The sequence below is a fragment of the Somniosus microcephalus genome, chromosome 4 (assembly GCF_052327205.1).
Source record: "Somniosus microcephalus isolate GS21.2 chromosome 4, FLI_Smic_1.0, whole genome shotgun sequence".
NCBI classification, from domain to species: domain Eukaryota; kingdom Metazoa; phylum Chordata; class Chondrichthyes; order Squaliformes; family Somniosidae; genus Somniosus; species Somniosus microcephalus.
The window spans coordinates 252,825,640-252,842,522 of record NC_140990.1 but is presented as its reverse complement, the minus strand read 5'-3'; the positions used below and the strand labels follow the sequence as shown (position 1 = coordinate 252,842,522).

The 16,883-nt window shown below is 47.9% G+C and overlaps 1 protein-coding gene across 1 annotated transcript in view; it reads right to left on the bottom strand.

The window, feature by feature from the left end:
• Window positions 1-331: 331 nt before the first annotated feature.
• The window catches only part of phgdh (phosphoglycerate dehydrogenase), a 71,074-nt gene continuing 54,522 nt past the window's right edge, over window positions 332-16,883 (bottom strand). The window contains exon 12 of the mRNA XM_085986227.1: window positions 332-817. Coding sequence (XP_085842353.1) covers window positions 663-817 — 155 coding nt within the window. The 3' untranslated portion in view covers window positions 332-662. The remainder of the gene's footprint in view (window positions 818-16,883) is intronic.

Sequence of the window (16,883 nt, the reverse complement as noted above, 5' to 3'; positions counted from 1 at the left end):
TATTGTCCCCTAAGTTTTGACCAATCGGAGGTGCAGGTCTACCTAGGAAAGCTGCCTCTTGTCATGATCAAGAACAGCGTTGGGAAAGATCCTGAAATGTAACACCAAATGACTGGTGATTCAATACATTAAACAAACTTATCTGATGTCTTCTCAAGATTAGAATTGGCCAAATTCAAGCTGATTTGTTCCTGGAGGAGAGGGTGAACAGGAAACATTCAGTAGGCGAGGGAGAAAAATAATTTACTAAATGGTTGCGTTGGGAGGCAATAGTGGGAAGGAGTAAAGGGCTTCAATAGTCAAAGCAGTATATCCAACAATACCACATAAATATGCTTAGAAATGGTATTTATTACTGCAACGGTATGACAGCTTTTGCAGCAAAGATAAACTAATGATGGAGCTGCATTACAGACAAGTTGGTGAATAAACAACATACAGGTCATACAATGGCTTCTGTTTAGGTTAGCTTATTTAACATTTTATCTTAATTGTTACTAGATTTGATAAACACAGTAATGACAGCAACTTGAAAAGTTTGAAAGAAAAGGCACCGTGGTTGAAGTGCAATCTTGTTTCTTACAGTAAATTCAAATTATCCAACATTTTCTGATCAAACCAATTTGTGCTGCAGGTTTTCAAGAATGGATTAATTTGGTTATTCATATTGTTAGCTGTGTCGATATTTTCACAAATGGTCCGAGAGGATTCAGATCTTCTAATAATGCAGTAATTTTCATAATACACCACTGTTCTCCCTCCAAAACAGCCGAAACATTGTAGGACTCAATCTGAATTCCAGCTGAAGCAAGCACACCTGAATAAAAAAAAGGCTGCAATTTTATCTTCACCTGAAGCAGTCACCAACTATATACTACAATGCTAAAGTTATTTAAAGTTGGTAATTTAAAACTGTGATTTTCATTGGGTCTTTAATTGATTTAAAGAGTTTAAAGAACCAATCGCTCATGGACAGCGTAACAGAGGTCACACAAAGAGGCTTTTGAGTGGAAATACATCATCAGCATGAAATATATTAAAAAGACACAACTTGTACTAGAGAAGGAAAATATACTGAGAACATTGGAAAAAAAGTGACAAGAATCTTTCAGATAGTAATAGGCAAGTTTTATTTGTGACAGAATAGCATTCTCAAATATATTAGTAAAATTCTTGGACTTTCCATGGGATGCGATAAGAAAAACCAAAAGAACAGAGGTACAGGAAACTTTGGTTTATCCGGAGGTTGTATGTCCGGAAACCTCGATCTAACAGCAGAAATCAGCAGCCGTTTTGGTTAGGTTTTTCTTCTTCTCCTAGCATTTAAATTAAAAAAAATTTTTTTTTATATAAACATTCAGGCTCTGGAAAGCGTCTCTGTAGCTTAGCAACAGCTTCAGAGATGCTTCCAAGGTACAGGCCGAGTGTTTACAAGCTGTTGCTAAGCAAGTGTTTGTTGTCAGATACGGAGATGAAAACCTCCATATCCTTCAACATTAGCGCTGGTCTATCCGGAAGTTGATAGATCGGCAGCAGCTCGGTCCCGTTGGTGCCGGATATCATGAAGTTTCCTGTATAGAGAATAGTAAGCATCGTTTAGAAGCAACATGTCATGCCCTCAAAGAATTCCAGTAGGTTTGTAGGAGGTAACTAAGCTACTAGATGAAGATAATCCAGTTGCTGTAGCTTACTGTGATTTTCAAAATGGTCGACAAAGTTTCTCATGTGAGGCTAGTAGGAAAAATTAAGGCTCACAGGACAAATTGTCAACCTTGATTGAACAGAACATAATAAATTAGGAGTAGGCCATACGGCCCTTCAAGCCTGCTCCGCCATTCTATAAGATCATGGCTGATCTTCAACCTCAACTCCATTTTCCCGCCCGATCCCCATATCCCTCAATTCCCCAATCCAAAAATCTTGAGAAGTAGATTAGCAAGAGAAAACAGAGGGTAGTGGATAAATGGAAAATGTTCTGCCTAGAAAAAAGTAGTGTTGTTCAAAGAAAGAACTTGCATTTACTTAGCGCCTTCCACAACCTCAGGATGTCCCAAAGTGCTTTACGGCCATTGTACTTTTGAAGTGTAGCCACTGTTTTAATTAGGGAAACAGCAGCCAATTTGCACACAGCAAGGTACCACAAACAACAATGAAGTAAAAGATCAATTGAACTGTTTGGTGGTGTTGACTGATGGATAAATGATGGCTAGGACACAAGAACTTCTGAGTTTATCTTCAAAATAGTGCCACGAGATCTTTTACATCCATCCAAGAGGGCAAACATTGCCTCGCTTTGATGTCTCATCTGAAAGGCAGTGCAGTACCGCAGACGGTGCACTGCCCCTCAGTACTGCACTTAAGTATCAGCCAAGATTATGTGCTTGAACCAATGACCTTCTGCCCAGAGGAAAGTGCTACCACTGATCCAAGGGTTTCACGTGGACCAATTATGTAGATATGCTTATAGATCATAAATCTAGTGCAATACATAGAAACATAGAAGATAGGAGCAGGAGTAGGCTCTTCGAGCCTGCTCCGCCATTCAACGAGATCATGGCTGATCATCCAAACCCTAGCACCCGGTCCCTACACCGACAGCCATCCCACCCAAGCCCTATCCCCGTAACCCCGTATGGGAGGGAACAGTAAACATGTGTAGAAATACCTTTCATGTCCTCAAGATATCCCAAGTACTTCACAGCCAATGATTTACCTTTCTGAAGTAACTGTAGTTTTGTATGAAAATGCAACAGCCAAATTGCGCACAGCAAGGTCCAACATAACAGCGAATGAAATGAGTGATCAGTTAATCTGTTTTGATGGTGTTGGTTGAGATGAGCATTGGTCAGGACATTCAGAGAACTCTGATCATCAAAATACTGCAATGGTATCTTTTACATTCACCTGATGGAGCCTCAATTTAACATCTCATCTGAAAGATGAAACTTCCAACAATACAGCACTCACTCAGTACTGCCCTGAATTGGCAGCCTAGATTATGTGCTCAAGTCCTGGAGTACAGGCTTAACCCCTGACCACCTAACTCAGAAGCAAAGGTGCTACTACTGAACCAAGCATTGAAGAATTCGGTTTTAAATAAATCAACTTATTGGGGGGGAGGGGAGCTCTAAATCCGGTGCCCCTCTCTAGTGGAAGCGTAAATTATTCTGGTTTCGCCCACCAAAACTGATTTTTAACAAAACAACATTCTGTAACCCACGGAACAGGAAATGATAACATGCTACCAAATGCATAATGCAAAAATCCTGCTGAGGCATGATTAGAAGTTCTACCTGAGAACAGAAATTCATCCTAGTCAAGTCCTTATAGTTCCAATTGAAACAGCTGAAAATTTGCAAAATGAGTATCTGTTGCTTGGACATGCCCAGTTAAGGTAGTGAAAAGATGAAACAGTTCTGGCATTCAAGGGATAGTGTACAACCATGCTAAGCAGCCCCAAGCAATATCTGCTGAAGTTACAAATTATTTGAGAGAAAGAATTCCATAACCATTCCATGGTTATAGGAATAAACTGATCATTTTCAGGGTGGCAGGGTGTAGCTAGAGGAGTGCCGCAAGGATAAGTGCTTGGGCCTCAGCTATTTACAATCTATATCAACGACTTAGATGAGGGGACAGTGTAATTTATTCAAATTTGCTGATGATACAAAGCTAGGTGCGAATGCAAGCTGCGAGAAGGATGCAAAGAGGCTGCAAAAGGATATAGACTGGTTAAGTGATTGGGCAAAAAGGTGGCAGATGGAGTATAATGTGGAGAGGTGTGAAATTATCCACATTTGGTAGGAAGAATGGAAGCGCAGTTTTTTTTAAAAAGGGGAGACAAGTAAATGTTGGTATTGAGAGATTTGTTGTCCTTGTACACAATTCCTAAAATGTTAACATGTAGGTACAGCAAGTAACTAGGAAGGCCAATTTAGCCTTTATTGCAAGGGAGTAGGAGTATAGCAGTAAGGAAGTCCTGCTGCAATTATCTAAGGCTTTTGAGACCACTTCTGAAGTACTGCAGAGAGTTTTGGTCTCCATACCCAAGGAAGGATATACTTGCCTTAGAGGGGGTGCAACGAAGGCTCACTAGATTGATTCCTGGGATGAGAGGGTTGTCCTATGAAGAAAGATTGAGTAGAACGGGTCTATATTCTCCAGAGTTTAGAAGAATGAGAGGTGGTCTCATTAAAACAAAAAATTCTTAAGAGGGTAGTTGTGGAGAGGCTCTTTCCCCTGGCTGGAGTGTTTAGACCTAGGGGGGGTCAGTGTCTCACAATAAGGGATCAGCCATTTAGAACTGAGATGGAGAAAATTCTTCACTCAGAGTGTTGTGAATTTTTGGAATTCTCTACCCCAGAGGGCTGGGGATGCGGAGTCAAGGAGTATATTCAAGACTAAGATTGATAGATTTTTGGACACTAAGGGAATCAAGAGATTTGGGGATAGGGCGGGAAAGTGGAGTTGATGCAGCTGTTCTGCCATGATCTTATTGAATGGTGGAGCAGGCTCAAGGGGCTGAATGGCCAACTCCTGCTTCTATTTCTTATGTTCTTATCCGAAGTAGGCACTCGGGTATCACAAGAACAGTGTTACAAACTCTAGCAAAAAGCTTAGTAGCCGGATATGAGAAAAGATGTTTAGTTATGTAAAATCTGCTTATGTGTGCCAAGTTTCAAAAACCATTCCCGCAAGCTCCAACAGGGTTTGAGATTGTTATAATGTCTAAAGCGCCATAAGAGTATCTTGATTGGCCCCCTTTATGGTCTAAGAAGAGTAATTGTTACTTGTTAATATTAACTGCCTTGTCTAAATCAGTAGAGCCATTACCCACTAGATGCAAAGTTTAACGTAGATGTCAAGAAGTTGGCGTAGGAAATTCTGTATTTTGGGGATCTTACCAGGGTGCAATATTTACAAGTACAGTGTTTGGAGAACAGATACACTAGGAATTAAACATCATATGACACTGCTTTAACATCCTCAGACAAACCAAACAAGTGATCGATCAACAACAACGACTATAGTGCCTTTAACTAGTAAAACGTCCCAAGGCGCTGCACAGGAGTATTGTAAGACAAAGATTGGACTCCGAGCCACACAAGGAGAAATTAGGGCAGATGACCAAAAGCTTGGTTAAAGAGGTAGGTTTTAAGGAGCGTCTTAGAAAGAGGTAAAGAGGTGGAGAGGTTGAGGGAGGGAATTCCAGAGCTTCGGGCCTAGGCAGCTGTAGGCATGGCCACCAATGATTGAGCGATTATAATCAGAGATGCTCAAGAGGGCAGGAATTATAGTAGTGCAGATATTTCGGGTGGGGGGGGGGGGGGGGGGGGTTTGTGGGGCTGGAGGAGGTTACAGAGAGAGATAGAGAGGGGCGAGGCCATGGAGGGATTTGAAAACAAGGATGAGAATTTTAAATATCGCGGTGTTGCTTAATCAGGAGCCAATGTAGGTCAGCGAGAACAGGGGAGATGGGTGAATGAGACTTGGTGCAAGTTAGAATATGGTTTTAATCGGGACTGGGGCATCAAAGGTGGCGGTGAGGGTGTGGTTGAGCAGATCGGTAGCTGCACAAATGTCGTGGTGATAGGAGGGCCAAAGGCTGGGATTTCATAAGTGCAGTTGTAAGAGTTTTTTTTTATATAAACAGGGCCAGACACAGAAGGAAGTAGAGTTTTGGGGTGGGGGGTGGGGGAAGTGGGATGTGGGTGGAGAGCAATACAAGGAAGTGGTCAGAGATGGCCTTATCTGTGATTGACACGATGGGAGTAGAGAAGCCATGAGAGATGGCAAGATGGGGGTGAATATGGGTAGAGGAGTTTATATGGAGGAAGAAATTAATGGAGGATAGTAGGACAGTGAACCAGAGGAGAGAGAGAGCATGATGCATTGAGATGGAGGTTGAAATCACCGAAGATGAGAAGTCGCTTGGTGCAGAGGCTGAGGGAGGAAAGCAGAGAAGATATTTCAATGATAACATTACGGTATTTTATGTGGGCAGTAGAGAATAAGAGGTGAGAGGGGTGGAACAAGGTGAGATGCTCAAAAGGAGGAGAAAGTGCCAGAGGAGTAGGGGAACAGATCAAGGTGTGATTTGGTGATGGGAGCCACACTGCCACCTCGGCAGTCTGGGCTGGGCAAGTGGTGACAGGTAAAGCTAGGCGGGAAGGCTTCATTTAAAGGGTAAGGTTACTACCCCTCAACCAAGTTTCTCTCAGGACCATGATGTCGATGTAATCTCATCCATGATAAGCTCGTGGATGGCAAGGGCCTTGTTTGCAAGTGAACAGACATTCTGGAGGGAGATGCAGAGGGTCGGTAATGGCTGCCCCACTGCCAGCGTCCACAGGGTCAGCGCTTGGCGGGGGGGGGGGGGGGGGATTGAGTTGGATGGGGAGGAGATTAGCAAGATTAGCCTCCAACAGGCACGCTGGGCGGGAAGGTCAGAGACAGAGACGAGGGTTGATACTCGTGAGGAGGCAGCGATGAGTGCCATGGGGACCCTTCAGAGAATGCCAAGAGAGGCACAGAGGGAAGCTGTAGGCTTATCCAAGAGGGAGTCAAACCTGGAACGGCGGCAGGAGAGTAAGATGGTTGAAGTGTAATGAAGGGTTGGGGTAGGGATTTGGGAGGGCAGAATATATCCAAGAAAGGAGCGATGAAAGGAGACAGGATGACAGGAGAGAGCAGGACAGAGACGAAAGAAAAAGGGGGAGAAAAAAAGTGGAAATAGAAGTGAACGGCTTGGGTCCGGAGTGGCAGCCAAAATGCACATGCGAATGGACACAGGGCAGAACCAAAACAATTAGACATATGTGGCTTTATACTAAAAATAGTGGAGAACCAAGGGGCTAATGAGAGTGAGAAACATAAAAGTAATTATCAGTAGAGAAAAAGTACTTGAGAAACTAATGGGACTAGTGTGGTAAACCACTGTTTGTATTCCACTGTGTACATGCCTGGACATGCCTCGGCTAACTCCTCCCACAAGTCCTAGTATAAAGGTGACTGCTCCCCAGCCCTTTGTATTTCTGGACCGGTCGACCACTCGAGGCAGACCTTCATTCTTTTGTTAATAAAAGCCTTTAGTTACTCTCTTAACTCAGTCTTTTATGAGTAATTGATAGCGCATCAATTTTATTAACAAAATTTTTATAATGGAGAAGATCCTCACACCAGCATGCCTGGACTTAGATCATCGGGAGGCGGACTCATCCACCAAGTTTACTCACTGGCTTAAGTGTTTCGAAAAATTCCTGACGGCCTCTGCAGCAATCAAATCGGACGAGGACAAACTGGATGTCCTGACCTCCAAAGTGAACCACCGAGTGTACTCGGTCATCCAAGACGCGACCTCGTACGCGGACGCTATCAAGCTCCTCAAGGACCAGTACACGCGCCCAGTGAACGAAGTGTACGCCAGGCACCTTCTGGGGAGTCGTAAACAACCTGGGGAATCGACCGTGGAATACCTTCAGGCACTGTCTGTGCTTGGCCGGGCCTGTGGTTGTAAGGATGTAAAGGCCGCCGTGTACACAGAGGAACTTATCCGGGACGCTTTTGTAGCGGGCCACAGATCCAATTACACCCGACAGCGACTGTTGGAGCAGAGTGACCTCAACCTCAACAAGGCCTCTGAACTCGCACTATCATTGGATGCAGCCTACCGACTCCTCTGCACCGTGGACGCCGCGGGGAATGACAGCCTGGGACACGGTAGGACCGCCTCATAGCGCCGTGCCACCCCAGCCACGGCCCAACTACCGCAGCAGTGTCCCAAGGCCAGACAGCAGTGCCCCAAGGCCAGAAATGCTACTTCTGTGGCCAGGCAAAACACCCCAGAGCGCGCTGCCCGGCGAAAAACGCGATCTGCTCGGGCTGCGGGAAGAAGGGACACTACGCTAACGTCTGCAGGGCCAAAGCCACCCCGAACCTTAGCAGCGCCGCGTGTGGGCCATGCGGGCCGCCATCTTGGGCCTCCCCAGCCATGTGCGAACCACCGGTACAGCAGCCATTTTGGACGCCTCCAGCCACATGGGGATCATGGACGCCGCCATCTTGGACGACAGCCGGAACGCAGCAGGCCCCCAACACCGCCTCATCTGATACCCGCAGCGACACACCGACCCCTACGCTGGCATCCGTTACACTGGACCAAGCGAGACCGCACCAGCTGGCCAGTTCCACAATGGACATTAAGGTAAATGGCCACGATACAATCTGCCTTTTTGACTCTGGGAGCACGGAGAGCTTCATCCACCCCGACACGGTGCGGCGTTGCTCTCTCCCAGTCCTGCCTGTGCACCAGCGGATTTCTAGGGCCTCCGAGTCCCAGTCGGCAGACATCGGCGGCTACTGCGTAGTGACACTCGTAGTAGACGGGACAGTGTACGATCATTTTAAACTTCTGGTCCTGCCCGACCTCTGCGCTGCCGTCCTGCTGGGGTTAGATTTTCAGTGCCACCTTAAAAGTGTTACGATGGCGTACGGTGGACCCCTACCCCCACTCACAGTCCGCAGCCAGCAGCTCCCAAATTGCCCGCCGCGCACCAGGTGCAACCTCTCCACACTCAGTCACCCCCCCCCCCCCCCCCACTGTTTGCTAACCTCACCCCCGACTGTAAGCCCATCGCCACAAAGAGCAGGCGACACAGTGCCTGGGACAGGGTTTTCATTAAAACCGAAGTGGAGCGGCTCCTGAAGGAAGGGATTATTGAGGGCAGCACCAGCCCCTGGCGAGCCCAGGTTGTGGTCGTTAAGACCGGCGAGAAGCAGCGCCTGGTCATCGACTACAGCCAGACAATAAATCGCTACACCCTGCTGGACGCCTACCCACTCCCCCGCATAGCTGATATGGTCAACCAGATCGCGCAGTACCGCGTCTTCTCGACCATTGACCTGAAATCAGCGTACCACCAGCTCCCTATCCGCCCTGAGGACCGCCAGTATACTGCCTTTGAGGCAAACGGCCGCCTCTACCACTTCCTTAGGGTTCCCTTTGGCGTCACCAACGGGGTCTCCGTCTTCCAAAGGGAGATGGACCGGATGGTAGATCAAAATGCGTTGCAGGCCACTTTCCCATATCTGGACAATGTGACCATCTGCGGCCGTGACTTGCAGGACCATGACGCAAACCTCGAAAAATTCCTCCGCACCGCCCAACTCCTGAACCTGACATATAACAAGGAGAAGTGCATATTCCGCACAAACCGCCTCGCCATCCTTGGCTGTGTTGTGGAACACGGAGTCATCGGCCCCGACCGGATGTGTCCCCTTATGGAACTCCCACTGCCCCACGGCCCTGAAGAGGTGCCTAGGGTTTTTCTCCTATTATGCCCAGTGGGTCCCCTACTATGCGGACAAGGCCCATCCGCTGATCAAGTCCACCTCTTTTCCCTTGACGGCAGAGGCCCGCTTAGCCTTCCACCGTATCAAGGAGGACATTGCCAAAGCCACCATGCACGCAGTGGACGAATCCATCCCCTTCCAGGTGGAAAGCGACGCGTCCGACTTTGCCCTGGCCGCTACCCTAATCAGGCGGGGAGACCCCTGGCCTTCTTTTCACGAACCCTCCAAGGCCCGGAGACCAGACACTCCGCTGTTGAGAAGGAGGCCCAGGCGATTGTGGAGGCTGTGCGTCATTGGAGGCACTACCTGGCCGGAAAACGATTTACCCTGCTCACTGACCAACGTTCAGTTGCTTTCATGTTTAACAACAAGCAGAGGGGCAAAATCAAAAATGACAAGATCTTGAGGTGGAGAATCGAACTTTCCACCTACAATTACGAGATCTTGTACCGGCCCGGGAAGCTCAATGAACCCCCGGATGCGCTATCGCGTGGCACCTGCGCCAGCGCGCAGATCGATAGACTGCGGGCCCTCCACAATGACCTCTGCCACCCGGGGGTCACCAGGTTCTTCCACTTCATCAAGGCCCGCAACCTGCCTTACTCCATTGAGGAGGTCAGGACCATGACCATGACCTGCCAAGTCTGCGCTGAGTGCAAACCGCACTTTTATAGACCAGACAGGGCCCACCTGGTAAAAGCCACTCGCCCCTTCGAGCGCGCCGAGCGTTGATTTTAAAGGGCCTCTCCCCTCCTCCGACCGCAATGTGTACTTCCTCAATATTATTGAGGAGTACTCCCGTTTCCCATTCGCCATCCCCTGCCTGGACATGACCAGTGCCACGGTCATTAAATGTCTGAACGACCTCTTCACCCTGTTCGGTTTCCCCAGCTATATCCATAGCGACCGGGGCTCATCGTTTATGAGCGACGAACTCAGTCAGTACCTGCTAACTAGGGGTATTGCCACAAGCAGGACCACCAGTTACAACCCCCGGGGGAACAGACAGGTGGAAAGAGAAAATGCGACAGTTTGGAAGGCCGCCCTGCTGGACTTAAAGTCTAGGGGCCTGCCAACCTCCCGCTGGCAGGATGTGCTCCACTCTATTCGGTCACTGCTCTGCACTGCCACTAACGCCACCCCTCATGAGAAAATGTTTGTCTTCCCAAGGAAGTCCACATCGGGGACATCGCTACCGCCATGGCTGACGTCCCCAGGGCCGGTCCTACTGAGAAGGCACGTGAGGACCCATAAAACGGACCCCCTGGTCGAGAGGGTCAACCTCCTCCACGCCAACCCCCAGTATGCTTACATTGCATACCCGGACGGGCGGGAGGACACAGTCTCCATAAGAGACCTTGCACCCTCGGGGGCCGCAGTAACCCACTACTCACTACCACCCCCCCCCTCCGATATCCAGCCCCAGCAGACGGCAGGCCTGGGCCCCGCGACCCGCTCGACATCTACGAGGACGACACGCCTGTGCCACAGCCCACGCAGGACTCGACGCCGGAAGCTCCACTACCCCTGCCGTCGCCACGCCGATCACAGCGGCAGACAAGACCTCCGGAGAGACTACACTTCACCCCACCGGACTCAATTTTAAACAAGGGGTGAATGTGGTAAACCACTGTTTGTATTCCACTGTGTACATGCCTCGGCTGACTCCTCCCACAAGTACTAGTATAAAGGTGACTGCTCCCCAGCCCTTTGTATTTCTGGACCGGTCGACCACTCGAGGCAGACCTTCATTCTTTTGTTAATAAAAGCCTTTAGTTACTCTTTTAACTCTCAGTCTTTTATGAGTAATTGATAGCGCATCAACTAGAAGCAGACAAATCCCCTTGACCCAGTGGTCTATATCCTAGGGTTCTAAAAGAGGTGGCTGCAGAGATAGTGAATGCATTGGTTGTGGTCTTCCAAAATTCCCTAGATTCAGGAACAGTCCCAGCAGATTGGAAGGTAGCAAATATAACCCTACTATTCATGAAAGGAGGACGAGAAGAAATAGGGAACTACAGGCCAGTTAGCCGGACATCCATTGTCGGGAAAATGCTGGAATCCATTATTAAGGAAGTAGTAACATGGCACTTGGAAAGTCGTATGATTAGGCAAAGTCAGCATGATTTAAGAAAGGGAAATTGCATTTGACAAATTTATTGGAATTTTTCCACCAGCTTAAACATTCACTCCTTCCACCACCAGTGCACCGTGGCTAGTGTGAACCACCTACAAGATGCACTGCAGCAACTCGCCGAGGCTTCTTCGGCAGCACCTCCCAAACCCGCGACCACTACCGCCTAAAAGAACAAGGGCAGCAGGCACATGGGAACACTATCAACTCCAAGTCACACACTATCGAGACTTGGGAATATATCACCATTCCTTCATTGTCACTGGGCCAAAATCCTGGAATTCCCTACCTAACAGCACTGTGGGAGTACCTTCACGACACGAACTGCAGCAGTTCAAGGCGGCAGCTCACTAGCACCTTCGAGGGCAATTAGGAGTAGGCAATAAATGCTGGCCTTGCCAGCGGCGCCCATACCCCATGAATGAATAAAAAAAGGTACAGCAATTAGGAAGGCAAATGGCATGTTGGCTTTTATTGCAAGGGGGTTGGACTACAAGAATAAGGAAGCCTTGCTACAATTGGACAGGGCTTTGGTGAGACCACACCTGGAATACAGTGCACAGTTTTGGTCTCCTTATCCAAGGAAGGATATACTTGCCTTAGGGATGATGCAACAAAGGTTCACTAGATTGATTCCTGGGATGAGACGGTTGTCCTGAGGAGAGATTGAGCCTATACTCTGGAGTTTAGAGGAATGAGAGGTGATCTCATTGATATATAAGATTCTAAGGGGGATTAACAGGATAAATGCTGAGAGATTGTTTCCCCTGGCTGGTGAGTCTAGAACTGGGGGGGGGGGGGGGGGGGGGGGGGCATAGTCTCAGGATAAAGGGTTGGCCTTTTAAAACTGAGATAAGGAGGAATTTCTTCACTCAGGGTTGTGAATCTTTGGAATTCTCTACCCCAAGGGCTGTGGTTGCCGAGTCGTTGAGTATATTCAAGGCCGAGATAGATAGATTTTTGGACTCTAGGGAAATCAAGGGATATGGGGATCGGGCAGGAACGTGGAGTTGAGGTCCTAGATCAGCCATGATCTTATTGAATGGTGGAGCAGGCTCGAGGGGCTGTATGGCCTACTCCTGCTCCTAGTTCTTATGTTCACTTTTTTTAAACCATCAGAACCGCACCTCATGACAGCACAGGTGATACACTGGAGTTTTTCTATTGAAGGGATTTGCTACCCCCTCTCAACTTGGTTGCAGATCCTAATTCATCCAACAGAGGGTCTCCTACAAGGCCGACTGGAAATTATGTTTGAAGATGCATATCATCTAGTAAAAACACATTTGACTAGTACTTACCACTCAAAAGAAATACTATGAGAAAAGACAACAATTTGCTTTGATATTGTTGACTTTGTTCAAAATAGAATTCTGAAAGGGATTGACAGGGTAGGCGAGTGTCTAGAACTAGGGAACATAGTCTCAGGATAACGGGTAGGCCATTTAAGACTGAGATGAGGAGGAATTTCTTCACTGAGGGTTGTGAATCTTAGCATTCACAGCCCTCTGGGGCAGAGAATTCCAAAGTCTTTGAGTATATTTAAGGCTGAGATCGATTTTTGGACTGTCGGGGAATCAAGGGATATGGAGATCAGGCGGGAAAGTGGAGTCGAGGTCGATGATCAGCCTGATATTGAATGGCGACGCAGGCTCGAGGGGCCGTATGGCCTCCTCCTGCTCTTATTTCTTATGTTCTTAATCCATTCTAGATTGGTAGCAGACGGATAAACTGGTTTCTATCTATAAGGGTCCATTACAGAGTACCTGGAAAATTATCATGCACAAATTATAGGCTTCTGAGGTTATCGGAAGACATGGTAGCTGGTGTCTTCCATGTGTGCGACTTGCTTCCGCACTGGACATGGGAAAAAAGAGTTAATGGCGGATTCGACTGGTTTCATGTACATCATCATCTCCTGTGTCACTATCTAATGTTGAGATATTAGCAGTGGGTGGGATTAAATCTTTTGAAGTAGAATGGGATGATACAACAGGGTAGATTTTCATCTTCACTGTCTGGGCGGTAATCTGGCAGAGTGGATTACCCACCCTTTATAGAAACTGCTCGATTTTCATACCATTGAGCAGGTGCTCTATTCTGCTAGATTACCACCCAAGTGGTGAAGACAAAAATCTACCCCAATGTCTACACTGAGCCCATGTTGGAATGTTGCAGAGTTGGGGGTCATTCAATAAAGTTATCTTTGGAGGAGATTCATGCAGCCTACAGGATACACTGATCATTGGGATAGTTTGTCCTCACACCCCTCTGTTCCTATAGTTTGTCCTCACACCCCTATAGCTTGATTACCGTATTAGTTGTGATCTAGGTTAACCACATTACAACATTGACTACACTTCAAAAAAAAAAGTACTTCATTGGCTGAAGCACTCTGGGATGTCCTGAGGTCATGAAAGACACTATATAAATGCAACTTTAGGGATTTTTCTTTTATTAGAGAAATGCATGTTCAAAAAGATTGAAGATCCTATCATAACTGCCAAGCAATCATCACAGGCAATTAGTTATCATTTCAGATTCTATGTATAGGTTTCTTCAATGGTTTGATGTTAAATCTGTTCATTTGTTTGACAGGACCATTGGTTATTTATTAATTTATGGGATGTGGGTGTCACTGGCAAGGCCAACATTTATTGCCCATCCCTAACTGCCCTCGAGAAAGTGGTGGGGAGCTGCCTTCTTGACCCACTGCAGTCCTTGTGGTGAAGGTACTCCCACAGCGCTGTTAGGTAGAGTGTTCCAGGATTTTGACCCAGCGACGATGAAGGATTGGCGATATATTTCTAAGTCAGGATGGTGTGAGACTTGGAAGGGAACTTGGAGGTGTTGTTCCCATGCACCTGCTGTCCTTGTCCTCCTAGGTGGAAGAGGTCGCGGGTTTAGGAGGTGCTGCTGAAGAAGCCTGGGCAAGTTGCTGCAGTGCATCTTGTAGATGGTACACACTGCAGCCACGGTACGCCGGTGGTGGAGGGAGTGAATGTTTAAGGTGGTGGATGGGGTGCCAATCAAGCAGGCTGCTTTGTCCTGGATGGTATCGAGATTCTTGAGTGTTGTTGGAGCTGCACTCATCCAGGCAAGTGGAGAGTATTCCATCACACTCCTTACTTGTGGTAGATGGTGTTAAGGCTTTGGGGAGTCAGGTGGTGAGACACTCGCCGCAGAATACCTAGCCTTTAACCTGCTCTTCTTGCCACAGTATCTGTGCTGCCTCTCCCTCTAACTTAACCTCACTGTATGTATTTAACTTACTTATATATGTATAACCTACCTGTTGGGGCCATTGCCCCTTTAAGACGCGCCTTAGCGTGCTGACGTCACGTCACGTACGACGCAGCGTGCTGACGTCACGGCACGTACGACGTGACGTGCGTGAGGCGGCTGCCGGCCCAACTCGGCCTTCCAGAAAGGCCGCCGGCACAGCCCGGCCTAGCGTCTTCGGCCGCATCTACCAGCCGCCGGGAGCGACGCGATCTTCTGCTCCCGCGGCAAGCACCGGCTCAGCCTGGCCTCCAGCTCCAGACTTCGGCCCCAACGGCCAGAAACGCGACCACGCGCATCACGTGACGCCCCAAGCGCGGACAACGCGAACGAGCGTGAGGAGGTCATCGCGCTCCCCACAGGACTGCTACGTAGTCCTCGTGGAGTCCTCGCTGGGACACAGACCTACACCACGGTGCTCCTACAGCAGCACAGGCTCCGAGCAGTTGTATTGTCCCCACGCTTGAGTCTTGGAAATTGTTTGTCTGTAAGTATTCTAGAATGCTATAGATGATTAGTGTGCACTGTATGTTGTAGAAAATGTTTAGTTGTAACTTTTCTCTGTCTAGCTGATTAACTAGTAGCTGTATTTTGATACACTATGTACAGGGCTAATTTAAAGAGAATGCCTCCCAGTTTACTAAATGTACTGTGTTGCTCAGGCGTACCTAAATTTGTGTATACATATCAGTTATGCGCTTGTATACTAATGTGTGCTTCCATTTCTGTGTTGTATTTCAGTTTTACAATAATGAGAATCTTTCAGTAAAGCGTTACAAGAAAAGTCAAGCCTTGTGATTTTATTGGAAGATATCAAGTTGTTCGCTATCTGTCTAGCTCTGTATAGCCACGCGTTGCGAGGGCAGAATAGTATCTATGTGGTTGGTTCAGTTAAGTTTCTGGTCAATGGTGACCCCCAGGATATTGATGGTGGGGGATTCGGCGATGGTAATGCCATTGAATGTCAAGGGGCAGTGGTTAGACTCGCGCTTGTTGGAGATAGTCATTGCCTGGCACTTGTGTGGCACACGAATGTTACCTGCCGCTTATCAGCCCAAGCCTGAACGTCATCCAGGTCTTGTTGCATACGGGCATGGACTGCTTCATTATCTGAGGCGTTGTGAACAGCACTGAACACTGCAGTCATCAGCGAACATCCCCAGTCTGACCTTATGTTGGAGGGAAGGTCATTGATGAAGCAGCTGAGGATGGTTGGACCTAGGACACTGCCCTGAAGAACTCCTGCAGTGATGTTCTGGGGCTGTGATGATTGACCTTCAACCACCATAACGCTCACCTCACCTCTGGAATTCAGCTCCTTTGTCCATGTTTGGACCAAGGCTGTAATGAGGTCGGGAGCCGAGTGGTCTTGGCAGAACACAAACTGGGCATCAGTGAACAGGTTATTGGCGAGTAAGGGCCACTTGATAGCATTGTCAATGACACCTTCCATCACTCTGATGAGATTAGACGGATGGGGCGGTAATTGGCTGGATTGGATTTGTCCTGCTTTTTGTGGACAGAACATACCTGGGCAGTTTTCCACATTGTTGGATAAATGCCAGTGTTGTAGCTGTACTGGAACAGCTTGGCTAGAGGCACGGCTAGTCCTGGAGCACAAGTCTTCAGCACAATAGCCAGGATGTATCCAGTGCACTCAGCCGTTTCTTGATATCACGTGGAGTGAATCGAATTGGCTGAAGACTGGCTTGTGAGATGGCGGGGACCTCGGGAGGAGGCCGATATGGATCATCCACTCGGCACTTCTGGCTGAAGTTGGTTGCAAACGCTTCAGCCTCGTCTTTTGCACTCACGTGCTGGGCTCCACCATCACTGAGGATGGGGATATTCATGGAGCCTCTTCCTCCTTTCCCGTTAGTTGTTTAATGGTCCACCACCATTCACGACTATGTGGCAGGACTGCAGATCTGATCCGTTGATTGTGGGATCACTTAGCTGCTTCTGCTTTTTAGCATGCATGTAGTCCTGTGTTGCAGCTTCCCCAGGTTGGCACCTCATTTTTAGGTACGCCTGGTGCTGCTCCTGGCATGCTCTTCTACACTCGTTGAACCAGGGTTGGTTGTAATGGTAGAGTGAGGGATATGCCGGGCCATGA